Consider the following 13,411-nt stretch of genomic DNA (forward strand, 5'->3'; position numbering starts at 1 on the left):
GCGCGCGCTAATAGCGCTTCAAACTTCACTGCTCTGAGCCTTGGGGTGGTTGTTTCCCTTGCTCTGCATGGGTAACGCTGCTTCGATGGTGGCTGTTGTCGTTGTGTTCCTGGTTCGAGCCCAGGGAGGAGCGAGGAGTGGGATGGAAGCTATACTGTTACACTGGCAATACTAAAGTGCCTATAAAAACATCCAATAGTCAAAGGTTAACGAAATACAAATGGTATAGAGGGAAATAGTCCTATAATAACTACAACCTAAAACTTCTTACCTGGGAATATTGAAGACTCATGTTAAAAGGAACCACCAGCTTTCATATGTTCTCATGTTCTGAGCAAGGAACTGAAATGTTAGCTTTCTTACATAGCACATATTGCACTTTTACTTTGTTTTTGCATTATTTAAACCAAATTGAACATGTTTCATTATCTACTTGAGGCTAAATTGATTTTATTGATGTATTATATTAAGTTAAAATAATGTTAATTCAGTATTGTTGTAATTGTCATTATTACAAATACATTATTTTTTAATTGGACGATTAATCGGTATCGGCTTTTTCGGTCCGCCAATAATCGGTATCGGCGTTGAAAAATCATAATCGGTCGACCTCTAATAAAAACAGTTAAGGCCACCTTTCAAATCTAGCACTACGGGTGAACTGTTAAGCAGGTTTTGTTTGTGTTACTTCTCCTCTTACCTGTTATGTAATTTTATTTTACCCAGATTGCACCAAGGACTCTTGCAGCCCTGCCACAGGTGCAGCTCAGCCTTCCCTCTTCCCAGAGTTCATTAGAACCCTTGTCTGGCACCTAAATGTGCCAGAGATGACCGTTTTGAGTTTGGACTTCCCTAGTGACAGGCTGAAGGAGATGACTGAAGCAGAGATCTGTCAAGATGGCTACCAGTACGCTGTAACCAGCACCAGCACTGAAGGAGAGGTCAAAACTCAAACATACTGCAGGAATGGCCTTGTGGCTCACTTAGATATACTGAGCAACGCCACAGTGTCTTTGCAAGTTCAGAACGGTGGGGAGGTGAATTCCTCTATATTCACGGCCACTGCCAAACCAATGAAGAAACGTAAGCTCTTTCAACTCTTCTGTTCATGCCTCACAATAATGTGAACCATAGTTTTGTGTATATTTTTTTTACCTTTTTAACCAGGCAAGTCAGTTAAGAACATATTCTTAGTTTCAATGACGGCCTGGGAACAGTGGGTTAACTGCCTGTTCAGGGGCAGAACGACAGATTTGTACCTTGTCAGCTCGGGGGTTTGAACTCGCAACCTTCCGGTTATTAATCCAACGCTCTAACCACTAGGCCACCCCATATAGTGTCTATGTGGAGACCCCTTCATATTAGTGGATTCGGCTATTTAAGCCACACCCATTGCTGACAGGTGTATATTCAATCTCCTTAGACAAACATTGGCAGTAGAATGGCCTTACAGAAGAGCTCAGTGACTTTCAACGTGGCACCGTCATATTATGCCTCCTTTCCAACCGGTCCACATACTTTTGGTAATGTAGTGTATGTACACTAAATTTATATTTAGTTGAAGACCGAACAATGAATTATACTGAATTAAAATATAAACCCAACATGCAACAATTTCAAAGATGTTACAATTCATATAAGGAAATCAGGCCCTAATCTATGGATTTCACATGACTGGGAATGCAGATATGCACTACAAAGTATGTGGACACCTGCAGTCAGCGTTCCAAGTTCATCCCAAAGGCCTTCGATGTGGTTGAGGTGAGGGCTCTGTGCAGGCCAGTCAAGTTCTTCCACACTGATCTTGACAAACCGTTTCTGTATGGACCTCACTTTGTGCCCTGGGGCATTGTCATTCTGAAACAGGAAAGGCCTTCCCCAAACTGTTGCCACAAAGTTGGAAGCACAGAATCGTCTAGAATGTCATTGTGTGCTGTAGCATTAAGATTTCCCTTCACTGGAACTAAGGGGCCTAGCCCGAACCATGAAAAACTGCCCCAGACAATGATTCCTTCTCCACCAAAGTTTACAGTTGACACTATGCATTGGGGTAGGTAGTGTTCTCCTGGCATCCGCCAAACCCTGATTTGTCTGTCGGACCGCCAGATTGTGAAGCGTCACTCTAGAGAAGTGAGTGTAGTGAGTGTTGCAACCGGGGACAGACGATTTTTACGCGCTTCAGCACTCGCCGGTCCCGTTCTTGGAGCTTGTGTGGTCTAATACTTCTCGGCTGAGCTGTTGTTGCTCCTAGACGTTTCCACTTCACAATAACAGCAGAGTTGACGGGGGCAGCTCTAACAGGTCAGAACTTTGACAAACAGACTTGTTTGAAAGGTGGCATCCTATGACGGTGCCTCGTTGAAAGTCACTGAGTTCTTCAGTACAGGCCATTCTACTGCCATTGTTTGTCTTTGGAGATTGTATGGCTGTGTGCTCAATTTTATACACCCGTCAGCAATGGGTGTGGCTGAAATTGCTGAGTCCACCAATTTGAAAGGGGGTCCACATACTTTTGTGTATGTAGTGTACCTTAAAAAAATGGGCCTCACAATGGGTCTGCGGTTGTGAGGTCGGTTGGACGTACTGACAAATTCTCAAAAACGACTTCGGAGGTGGCTTATGGTAGAGAAATTAACATTAAATTCTCTGGCAACAGCTCTGGTGGACATTGTTGCAGTCAGCATGCCAATTGCACGCTCCCTCAAAATTTGAGATATCTGTGGCGTTGTGTGACAAAACTGCACATTTTAGTGGCCATTTATTGTCCCCAGCTCAAGGTGCACCTGTGTAATGATCATACTGTTTAATCAGCTTCTTGATATGCCGTACCTGTCAGGTGGATGGATTATCTTGGCAAAGAAGAAATGCTAACTAACAGGGATGTAAACACATTTGAGAGAAATAAGCTTTTTGTGCGTATGGAACATTTTTGGGACCTTTTTATTTAATTTCCTGAAACATGAGACCAGCACTTGTTGCATTTATATTTTTGTTCAGTGTAGTTTGAGTGCTTATGTTTCGAATCATCCTCAGAGAGCCGAATGATGTCAGTGACCCCAGAGCCAGACACTATCGTCACCATCAGCAGAGACGCCAAAGCCAAAGAGTGCAGTGTGTGTGTTGGGGAGGGGCCTACCTGTAACTCCAAAGAACTCGTCCTGAAAGACGCCCACAACATCTCTGTGACGTTCACCTGCCCACAGCCACAATATGTCTTCAGTGTGCAGATCAACAGGGATATTGGTAAGACGCCTCTGACCCATTTTCCTTGCCTCAACAGGGCACTGACCAAACCTGATTTCTAGTAGCACTTGATTGAGCTTCTCTGGCACAAGGGACCCAATAGGAGTCTTAAAAGTGTAAACCCTTGGTCATCGGTTAGCTTCACTAACCATGATTCCATCCACATAGTCATACCCCATAAAAACTAAATCTCTAAAGCTGGGATGGAAACTACAGGAGGCTTCGTTACAATTTTATAAATGCTCACAGATCATTTGTTCATTAGACATGTTGGGACCTTTTTGTCTGTAAAATTAATTATGCACAAATATTTAAAAAAGAATCATCATATCGAATTAAACTTGGAGTCAGGTTATGATATGGTGTGTGGTCCTCCCACTACGACTTGGGAAACCATGCAGGTTATTAGGATACAGATTAAATAAATGATGATGAACTTCACAGCATGATACACAGTGATGATTGATGCTCCTTTCCAATAAATATTGAGGGTCTTATTCTGGGAACATAGTGGTCGATGCTTGACTGCTGTTTGACAGATAAAAATATTCTCTCATCCATAATAGTCTAATCATGTAGAGTAGCCTACCCGCACAGCCTACCCGCACAGCCTACCCGCACAGCCTACCCACATTGTATCTGAGCAGTAGGCTAGAGCACATGTGCCAAGACCAGAGTGGGCACATTTGCTATTTAACAGTTTTTGTGACCAAACCTTTGGCAGAGTTGAAACTGCGATGGAGACACATTGAGCTTTTAGATTTTTATTCAGTACATTAAAATGTAGGTGAAAAAGTACATTTTGTGAGCACTATGTCATCACGCACTGAAACAAGTTAGTTTGGTGGAAACACCACTGGTGGGGAAATGCGCATATTTTCAGATTTTAGAATATTCGCATAAAAATCTGTCGCCAATTGGATGTTTTTCCTCCTCCAGATTGCACAGAGATCGCCTGCAGTGGGAACATTGTCCAGGCGGAGTCCTCCCTCTTCCCAGACTTCAACAGAACCTTCACCTGGGACCTGAAAGTTCCACCTGGCCTTTCCTTCCAGCTGGACTTCCCATCACCGGGAATGAGACAGATCCCACCCTCTGAGTCCTGTCCTGACGAGCATACCTACACCATCATCACTTACCAGCGCACCGGGCCCGCCACCATCGGCATGTTCTGCCCAGATGGCACCATCACCACGGTCCAGGTGCTGTACAAGGGCCGAGTGTCCCTGCAGGTCCCTGGGGACAGGAAGCTGGAGCCGCTGGACTTCAAGGTCACTGTTGGGCCGGAGATTAAAAGTGAGTGTCTGGCAGCTATTGGAGGAGCCACAGGAAATCGATGCCTGTTGAGGTCACTGAGGTCATCCCTATTAGCCTATATATATTCGGTATCCCTCTAATGACAGAATTACTCATGTCATTATACCTTATTTAACCCTCTTCCTTCCAGTGCTGGCTGTGGTAAAAGTCAACCTACCTCGTGGGGTGTCCGATACAAACTTTCTCTCAGCCAACTACCCTAGAGGTTTCTCTGACAATGACCTGATGAGGTGGGACTTCATGGTGCCCGGCATGCATAACTACACAGTTAACTTCCTGAATTACACGGCGCCTCTCTGCCGGAAGAAGAAAGTGATGGTGATTTACGACAAGGATGGAGAGGTGGGCATCCAGAAGACCCTGGTGGACCCCCAGCCAACACACAGGCAGGGCAGCTTCACCATGACTATGTTTAACTGTGAGACTGACAAGACCAAACAGGGCCTGTCCCTACATTTCAGGCTCTCGGTAATGAGGAGCGGCCATCCAGGTACAAAGACTATTGACGATCATAAATTGTTATGACATGATTGTGCTGTAAGCAATCACAAATAAGATCCAAAGATGCTTATTTATTCTGTGCATGCAATCTGTTAAACCAAAACTAGACTTTTCAAAACCAATACACCACTAATATTTCCATTATAAACTTGTGGCCTAAAATTAGCCTGATCATTCAATCAAATTAATTGAGTGGTGATCAGTGACCTATTTCTCAGGATGATTGTGACTGTTTGTCTTGTATTCCCTGGTCAGTTCTCTGCACTGTAAATCTGTCAGAGGAGGAAGGGCCATTCCTCCACATTGAGAAGATGGGCTCTGACTCCCACTGTGAGATGAGGAAGGACTCTGTGGTCCAGGAGAAGATCACAGTTCCCTCAGGAACCAAAGCAAGTCTTTCTTTCCTGGACTGTCCAAGTGAAGACCTACGTCTGACAGCCACGAAAACCATAGGTACTGTAACAATACATACAGTAGGATTGCATGTATTGCCTCCAAAATAACTACACTTGAACATAGGAACTATAGTACTATGGACAGTATCTATACCATTCTCATTTAAGCTTGTTAGAGTATCTTCGCGACAAAGCTAGAACAGATGGTCTTTGTATTATCCAAATCTAAGGATGTGCACCAATAATATTAATGTACAGTGCCTTGAGAAATTATTCACATCCCTAGACTTTTTCACATGTTGTTACAGCCTGAATTTAAAATGGATGCAATTGAGATTTTATTTTCACTGGCCTACACACAATAACCCATAATGTCAAAGTGGAATGATTATTATTTTTTTTTAATGTGTGAATTTTTACAAATTAATAAAAAATGAATAGTTGAAATGTCATGAGACAATAAGTATTCAACCCATTTGTTATGGCAAGCCTAAATAAATTCAGGAGTAAAGATTTGCTTAACAGGTCACATAATAAGTTCCATGAACTCACTCTGTGTGCAATAATAAGTTCCATGAACTCACTCTGTGTGCAATAATGGTGTTTAACATGATTTTTGAATGATTGCCTCATCTCTGTACCCAACACTTGCAGATAATTGTAAGGTCCCTCAGTCAAGCAGTGAATTTCAAATACAGATTCAACAACAAAGGAGGTTTTCCAATGAAAAGAAGGGCAGCTGTTGTTAGATGTAGCTGAATATCCCTTTGAGCATGGTGAAGTTATTAATTTTCAGTGGTGTAAAGTCCTTACTTGAAAGTACTAAAAAAATACTTGAAAGTACTAAAGTATTTTTTGGGGGGGTGTCTACTTTACTTGACCATTTATATGTTTGACTTTTAATTCACTACATTCCAAAAAAAAAAGAATGTACTTTTTACTCCATACATTGTCCCTGATACCCAAAATAACATTTTGAATACTTAGCAGGACAGGAAAATGGTGTAATTCACACACTTATCAAGAGAACATCCCTGGTCAACGCTACTGCCTCTGATCTGACAAACTCACTAAACACATGCTTCATTTGTAAATTATGTCTGAGTGTTGAAGCGTGCCCCTGGCTATCCGTAAATTAAAAAGATAAGAACATTTTGCTTAATATAAGGAATTTGAAATTATTCATACTTTTGATACTCAAGTATATTTTAGCAATTATGTTTTCTTTTCATACTGAAGTATATTTAAAACCAAATAATTTTAGACTTTTACTAACCTAATTGCCAGAGTGAAAAGAAGGAAGCATAAAATATTTTAAATATCATGTTTGCAACAGGGCACAAAAGTAATACTGTACAAAATTTGGCCTGAATAGCCTGTTATGTTTGGGGCAAATACAACACATTACCAAGTACCACTCGCTATATTTTCAAACACAGTGATGGCTGTATCATGTTATGGGCATGCTTGTAATCGTTAAGGACAGTTTTTCAGGATAAAAAATAAATGGAATGGAGCTAAGCACTGGCAAAATCCTAGAGGAAAACCTGGTTCAGTCTGCTTTCCACCAGACCCTGGGAGATTAATTCACCTTTCAGCAGGACGATAACCTAAAACACAAAGCCGAATCTACATTGGAGTTGCTTACCAAGAAGACTGTGAATGTCGAGAGCTTTGACTTAAATCTGCTTGAAAATCAATGGCGACCTGAAAAATGGTTGTCTAGCAATGATCAACAATGAATTTGACAGAGCTTGAAATGTTTTAAAGAATAATGGGCAAATGTTGCACAGTCCAGGTGTGGAAAGCTCTTAGAGACTTACCCAGAAAGACTCACAGCTGTAATCGCTGCCGAAGGTGATTCTAACATGTATTGACTCCGGGGGTTGCATATATTAATGTTTTATTTTTCTTGATTGTTTTGACATGTTAGAATTTTTTTCCCACTTTGACATTGGAGTATTTTGTGTAGATCATTGACAAAAAATGCAGAATCCATTTTATTCCCCCTTTGTAACACGACAAGATGTGGAAAAAGTAGAGGGGTGTGAATACTCTGAAAGCACTGTGTGTAAACCATTATAATCTCTCAAGCCTCTGTGGATCTATTCCAGGATGCCAGAGTTTGGACTCATGCTCTGTGAGCGGGACTCTTCTCACGGTCCCCAAAATTCCGATGTGCCTCCCTACGCTACTACAAAGCTTCACCTGGCACCTCAACATCCCAGTATATGGCACTGTGGATCTACTGTCCCCCACAGGAAACCTCAGGCAGTCCCTGCCAGGACAGGAATGCAATGGGAGTGTCTCCCTTCACATAGCTGAGGGTGATGGGTCCTCCATTGGCTACTTCTGCTCCGAAGGCATCATTCGCAAAGTCCAAGTGCACTCCAACGTCTCTGTCACTGCCACAGCCAAGGACCTTAGCCTGAATCAAGGGCCTTTCCTCAATGTGTCCTTCAGTGATGAAATCTCAGGTATGCTAACTAACTGGATTTGCAGTCTCTTTTTTTCACGTTTTAAATCTTTTAACTGTCCAGTGAAAATCTCATTTTAACTCATACCCAAATTTACTCATCCTATATCCCCATTTGTATGCCTAGAACTGTTACAGTGACCATATTACCGCCATGTGGTATCATGTGGAGTCATGAAGGCAGTCAAATTCCACGTGACAGTTTAGTCACGGTAATTAGGTTTTTCCAAGCTCATGCTGCTGCCTGCTAAACTTGCTAACTGCCTGGTACTCAGCACTCTAATGTCCATATAATCACTCTGACATCAATGCAAATGTCATCTAAAATCTAATCAAACACTTAATGAGAGCCCATGATCTCATGTTGGGCAACAGTTCTATATGATATGCAATTGCGTGCGAGAACTGAGTGATGGCCTTTATTAAAAAGATGAGGATCCCATCAGCTTTCTATAGGCTAGATCTACTATATTTATTTATCAACCTTCCTAACAGTAAGCACATTGATAATCTTTACAACAGGAGTATAGCCTACCTGGCTGGCATGAAAATTAACCACAGGAAAAGCGTCCTACATTCGCTATTTAAGTGCATAGATTACGTGTATTTTTTCCCCCCTTCCCCTGGTTTGAGACAGTGCATGATAATGGTCTGTTCTAAATCAGAACTAATTTCACACACACATTATTTAGTATATGTAAATACAGCATTAAATCAAGAATAGTCAGATGGGTGACAATATTAGCCTATCACTTGTGAATTATGTATTACCACTTGTGAATGATGCCCTGCGTGAAAAAATGTTTTTTTGTTGCTAGTGGTTGTATTAATTTGGGATCTATCGCATCCCACAACTGTCCCAGACTATGTTTGGAATATTTATTTCTCACACAGAATAGAATATGTAAACTTTTGTACTATGGGGAATAGTAGATTGACATAGGCTAGTGTTTTTGCTGTTCATTTAGCCTACTCATCTTGTTGGCTGACAAAAAGTAAATGTGGACCATTCTTTCAATATCTTTAATATGCACCTTGGAATTGGATAAGGGTGCTCACAGTTGTGTCCCCAATGTCAGTCTTCACTTGTAGCCTGTAAGAAAGACCCGATCACGTAATGGAGAGCCATCTGAGTGAGCGGTGCTTCGTAAGCACTCAGGGAGAGGAGAATTATAATATTTAGCCCAAGGGCTCAACGGCCACAAAAGGCATGGATTTCTTTTAAGGAGCATTACGGCCACACAACGGGGATGCCGCCAGGAAATCGAGGCATTATCAAGTGCTTGTCAAATTGTGAGTGAGAGACTGATGAAGTGTGTACAGCCTGCGCAACAAACAAAGTAGAGCTCATGCATTTCAAGCGACTTTTTTCAAATCATCATTAGTCGCGTCATGCAGCCTTACAATGTATAAAAAATCTAAACATATAGAGCAACGTTGGTAGAACTGAAGTTACATGAATAACTCTAAATGAAGCATATAGAAGTACCTATTTCTTTGTTAACTGTTCAACACAGCCACATATGTGCACTCCCTCATTGTTTGGAGAAAATATTATTTGTTTTATTCAGCTTTGTTCAGTTGTATTTTTCATACTATAAAATAATATAAAATGATGCTACGAAATTCTAAGCAAATCTTGTCTGCTTAATGAACTAGTGTAGCCCACTGCCATATGGCATAGCCAGATCAGGACCTAACATAAATACAACTCAGAGTATGTTATTCTGTTCTTCTGAAATAGACCACATTTTCTTCATATCATGTTTCTTTAGACCTGTCTAAAATAAATAATGGATGTATTGTGATGGTGTAGGCTATATTACATGGATTTATTAGACTATTTAAAATGTAGATGTTCCAAAGGTCAGCACTAGTGGCTTGTAGGCTGTGTGTGGAAGCCAGGAGATGCTACATGTGTTTTGTTAATTAACAGTCAATTACCGTGAGACTGACCGTTATTTGCTTGACAATCATCGGCTGACAAAATGTTGTCCACCACAGCCCTAGGTACGCCTACACCATTCCAACACAAAGCTTATTTTTGTCCTACTTAGTTTTCCTTCCAAAAAAGTGTGATTATTTCACTCGTATTTTAATGAATTATAGGTCACATTTCATAGAAATCTGGAAACACTGGACAGTTTAATACCCTCTTCACATACCTTTTTATGATTCCTTGTGTAACATCCACAAGAGAGCACTGAAATACAGCAATAGCAAGGGGATTTGTTTTAACAATGGATTCAGTGGAAAATTCCATTCTCCCTCTCCTTCAACCACTGTGTTCAAACTGTATTGAAAATGATTGTTCCTCATCACTTACTTTTTCTCTATCAGAGAGCATCATATATACTGTCCAGCCCAGAATGGGTTCCCCTGCCCTCCTGGCCACCCCAAACTGGCCCAACGGTATGAAGCCGTACTCCACCGTGTCCTGGATCGTCAATCTGCCGGGCCACCTCCAGGCCAACCTGCTGTTCACTAACATCAGCCAGCCCAAGTGTGGCCAGGGGCACACGTGCATCAAGGTGCAGACCCTGGGCTCTCCAGAGGAGCTATTGAGTCAAAGGGAGGATGAGGCGGCAGAGGACAAGCTGATGGTCCCTGAGAGCTTCTACCTCAACATGTCCAACTGTTTGCCGGAAGACAGACACTTCAGTGTGCTCAGCAAGGTCACCCTACAGAATACTAGCAGTAAGGACCTGTTTATAATGTTATTATGGAGTTGTGACTGAATTATGGTTGTGATAAATTCTAGAATTATGCAGATATCTTTTCTCTCAAGACCTTTTCTGGTTATTTCAATAACTCTAAGAGATCTTAAATTTGAGGGAAAATGAAAACAATTTATATTTCTTAAATGACATCAATACACGTAGGGCACTTATTAGGGATACATGGTGGTCTCATAATCATCAACACTGTATTTAGGGGTGCTGGCAGTGAAGCTTGACTCAACTCAGAATATATGTTCATCCCTCTACTAAGTATGAAAAATGCTCAGCGATATGTCAAAAGAGAAAACCGCAACTTTCTACAAAATAATATTGCGCTCTCATTCAAACCCTAATTCAACTTTTCTTTGCTCTATCAACTTGAAACTGATTGATGTTCTTGAGGGTAGGAAGGTGTATGCCAAAGCAGGTGTTGATAAAAAAATAAAGTATAAATTAACAGCATGCAATTCAGTTGTGAACCTTAACTCTTAGCACGTATTACTGTCTCTAGTACGATTTGAGAAAATCTAAGCAATCCGTCAAAAGATGAGAAAATGGAACCTTTGTAAAACATTATTTACATCCTAAATGAAACCCTTGTAAATTAACTTCTCTTTGCTCAATCAACTTGAAACTTGCCATAGTGTTTTGAATTGTTACATGGGAGTAGATTTGTTACAAGGGAGGATGTACAGTATAATGCTTCCATGCAACTGTCTTTCAGCCTGCTCATAAACCAGCACCCCATTTCATTGCTACAGTACATGCTGCTATATTTGTATAATTATTACCATATCTAATCATGATTATCTTCTTGTGTGTGTCTCTATAGTGCTGCTCCAGAGCTCCATTCTGTGGGCTGTGGGAGCAGTGGTGCTCCTTATGCTCATTGTGCTGGCAGTCGTCTGCTTGGTGATAAGGTGAGAACACCTGCCTCACCAAAACAATCTGTATAGCTTTGATGTTAAGGTCAATCCATGACTTGGCTGTTTCCCCTGCTGTAGTTTGTCTGACTCAAAACCATTTGTATTCCTCTTTCGTGCTTTACAGGAAGAAGAAAAGAACGATGGTCAATGAGGCTTCCATCTTCGTAAGGAAAGGGAATATCTTCATCCCAGGCGACGGCATGTTCCCCAAAACCCGGTCGGACAATGAGTCTCATGTCTACGCCTCCATCGAAGACTCCATGGTGTATGGCCACCTGCTCCGCGAGCCCAGCTATGTGGGCACCATCCAGGCCCACTTCCAAGGACAGCCGGTCGACACCTACCGGACATTCATGCCGCTCCAGGACGGAGTGCCAGAGATCACAGAGACTGCTGCAGACCACGAGCCTGAACTGGTGCCCGAGAAAGACGTGCACAGACCTATCCTGGACCCGTCGGAATCCTTCATGCCATCAAGACCTCGCACGCCCATAAACCGTCACAACAGCATGGGCTTCATGGACCGCAGGATGGTGGACAATGAGCTGTGCACATTCAAGAGCACTGGGGATATAAATACGATTCGACTGTCGGGTGCAGACCAAATCCTAGAACCGGAGATCTTCATCGGCTCGGATGGGGAGGAATCCATTTAGCGTACTGTGAGATGGACTACTGTTAATTATTTCACATTGTTGCAAGTTCACTGCAGTGTAGAAATGGAGCGGAAATGTGCCTTTGCATAACAATCAGGGCGTCTGTATTAGTGGTGTGTTGTCTACTGCATAAGGCCATCAGACAACACTGGTACTACATTTCATTCGAGCCTCTGAGTCTACGCTTCCTTACAGCACATGGTGCTGCTCTTCTGATTTTACAATACTGGTGGACTTGGTTTTTGTGTATATTTCTTGATTGTATTTTATCTTTGTTTTATATGCTAGTATGTACTTAATAGAATGAATGTTGCCCTGGGCCACTGGTGTGCCATGGATTTAGGAGCAGGGTTGCATCTAATGAGTAACCTTGAGTTGCTTTTAGCTTTTTTGCATTGTTGATGCTGTTTGCCAAAGGTTTTTCTCTGTAAATGTATTTTTAGACATTACCAAACTTTTTCTCTGCCAATTATTTTAATTAATTAATTAGACATTTTGAGTGGTCTGTGAAAGTGTACAGTGTGATATTGTGAGTAATAGTTTTTTTAGGATGGACAAGGTAATCAATCCAAAACACTAAAACTTACAAAGAAAAGACAAAAGGCTTCCTTGTTGTTATGGGGAAAAGTGACATTAGTAATCCTTTGGCTAAAACCTGTGACCTTTTAAATCCCATCTTGTAGCTTGTTATAACCTTGAACCACGGAAGATCGATTGTTTGGAAGGTTGGAGTGGTTACCATTGAGTATTTGTTGAGGGACTTTTACAGGAAACCACCAAACCTTTAGCCAGAAGCCAAGGGTCATCAGATTGTGGCAATAAACTTTGGTTCAAAATCTTGTCCATCTTGTCCAAATTCAGGGGTTTAAAGCAATGTATGTTTTTTTTGGTAGGCAACAAAAAATATAATTCAAGCAGGGGAAATGCAGATAACAGAAATGGCACTCGTAGACAGAGGCCTTCTCCTCATGACAGGTCTTGTCCAACCATTTCCCACCATTAGTCTCAGAGGATGGCACAGTTCTGGGAACTATTTAACTTTGGGGATTCCAGTTCTTGTAGAGGATGCTGTTGCCTGCCTGGTCCATCCATTTGCCTTCAGTCACAATGTCGCTGATGTCCAGCCAGATGAGCTCATATGGGCCAATGTGCTGGTGGATGTAGTCGCTGCTACCCA

The 13,411-nt window shown here is 41.7% G+C and overlaps 1 protein-coding gene across 1 annotated transcript in view; it reads left to right on the plus strand.

The window, feature by feature from the left end:
• The window catches only part of LOC112264978 (CUB domain-containing protein 1), a 28,157-nt gene extending 15,082 nt beyond the window's left edge, over positions 1-13,075 (plus strand). Inside the window, exons 4-12 of the mRNA XM_024441922.1 lie at positions 727-1,083; positions 3,034-3,243; positions 4,183-4,539; positions 4,691-5,050; positions 5,317-5,514; positions 7,571-7,933; positions 10,273-10,629; positions 11,485-11,572; positions 11,703-13,075. Of these exons, the coding sequence (XP_024297690.1) occupies positions 727-1,083; positions 3,034-3,243; positions 4,183-4,539; positions 4,691-5,050; positions 5,317-5,514; positions 7,571-7,933; positions 10,273-10,629; positions 11,485-11,572; positions 11,703-12,234 (2,822 nt within the window). The 3' untranslated portion in view covers positions 12,235-13,075. The remainder of the gene's footprint in view (positions 1-726; positions 1,084-3,033; positions 3,244-4,182; positions 4,540-4,690; positions 5,051-5,316; positions 5,515-7,570; positions 7,934-10,272; positions 10,630-11,484; positions 11,573-11,702) is intronic.
• Positions 13,076-13,411: the final 336 nt, after the last annotated feature.

Source organism: Oncorhynchus tshawytscha, linkage group LG13 (genome assembly GCF_018296145.1).
Source record: "Oncorhynchus tshawytscha isolate Ot180627B linkage group LG13, Otsh_v2.0, whole genome shotgun sequence".
Lineage (NCBI taxonomy): Eukaryota > Metazoa > Chordata > Actinopteri > Salmoniformes > Salmonidae > Oncorhynchus > Oncorhynchus tshawytscha.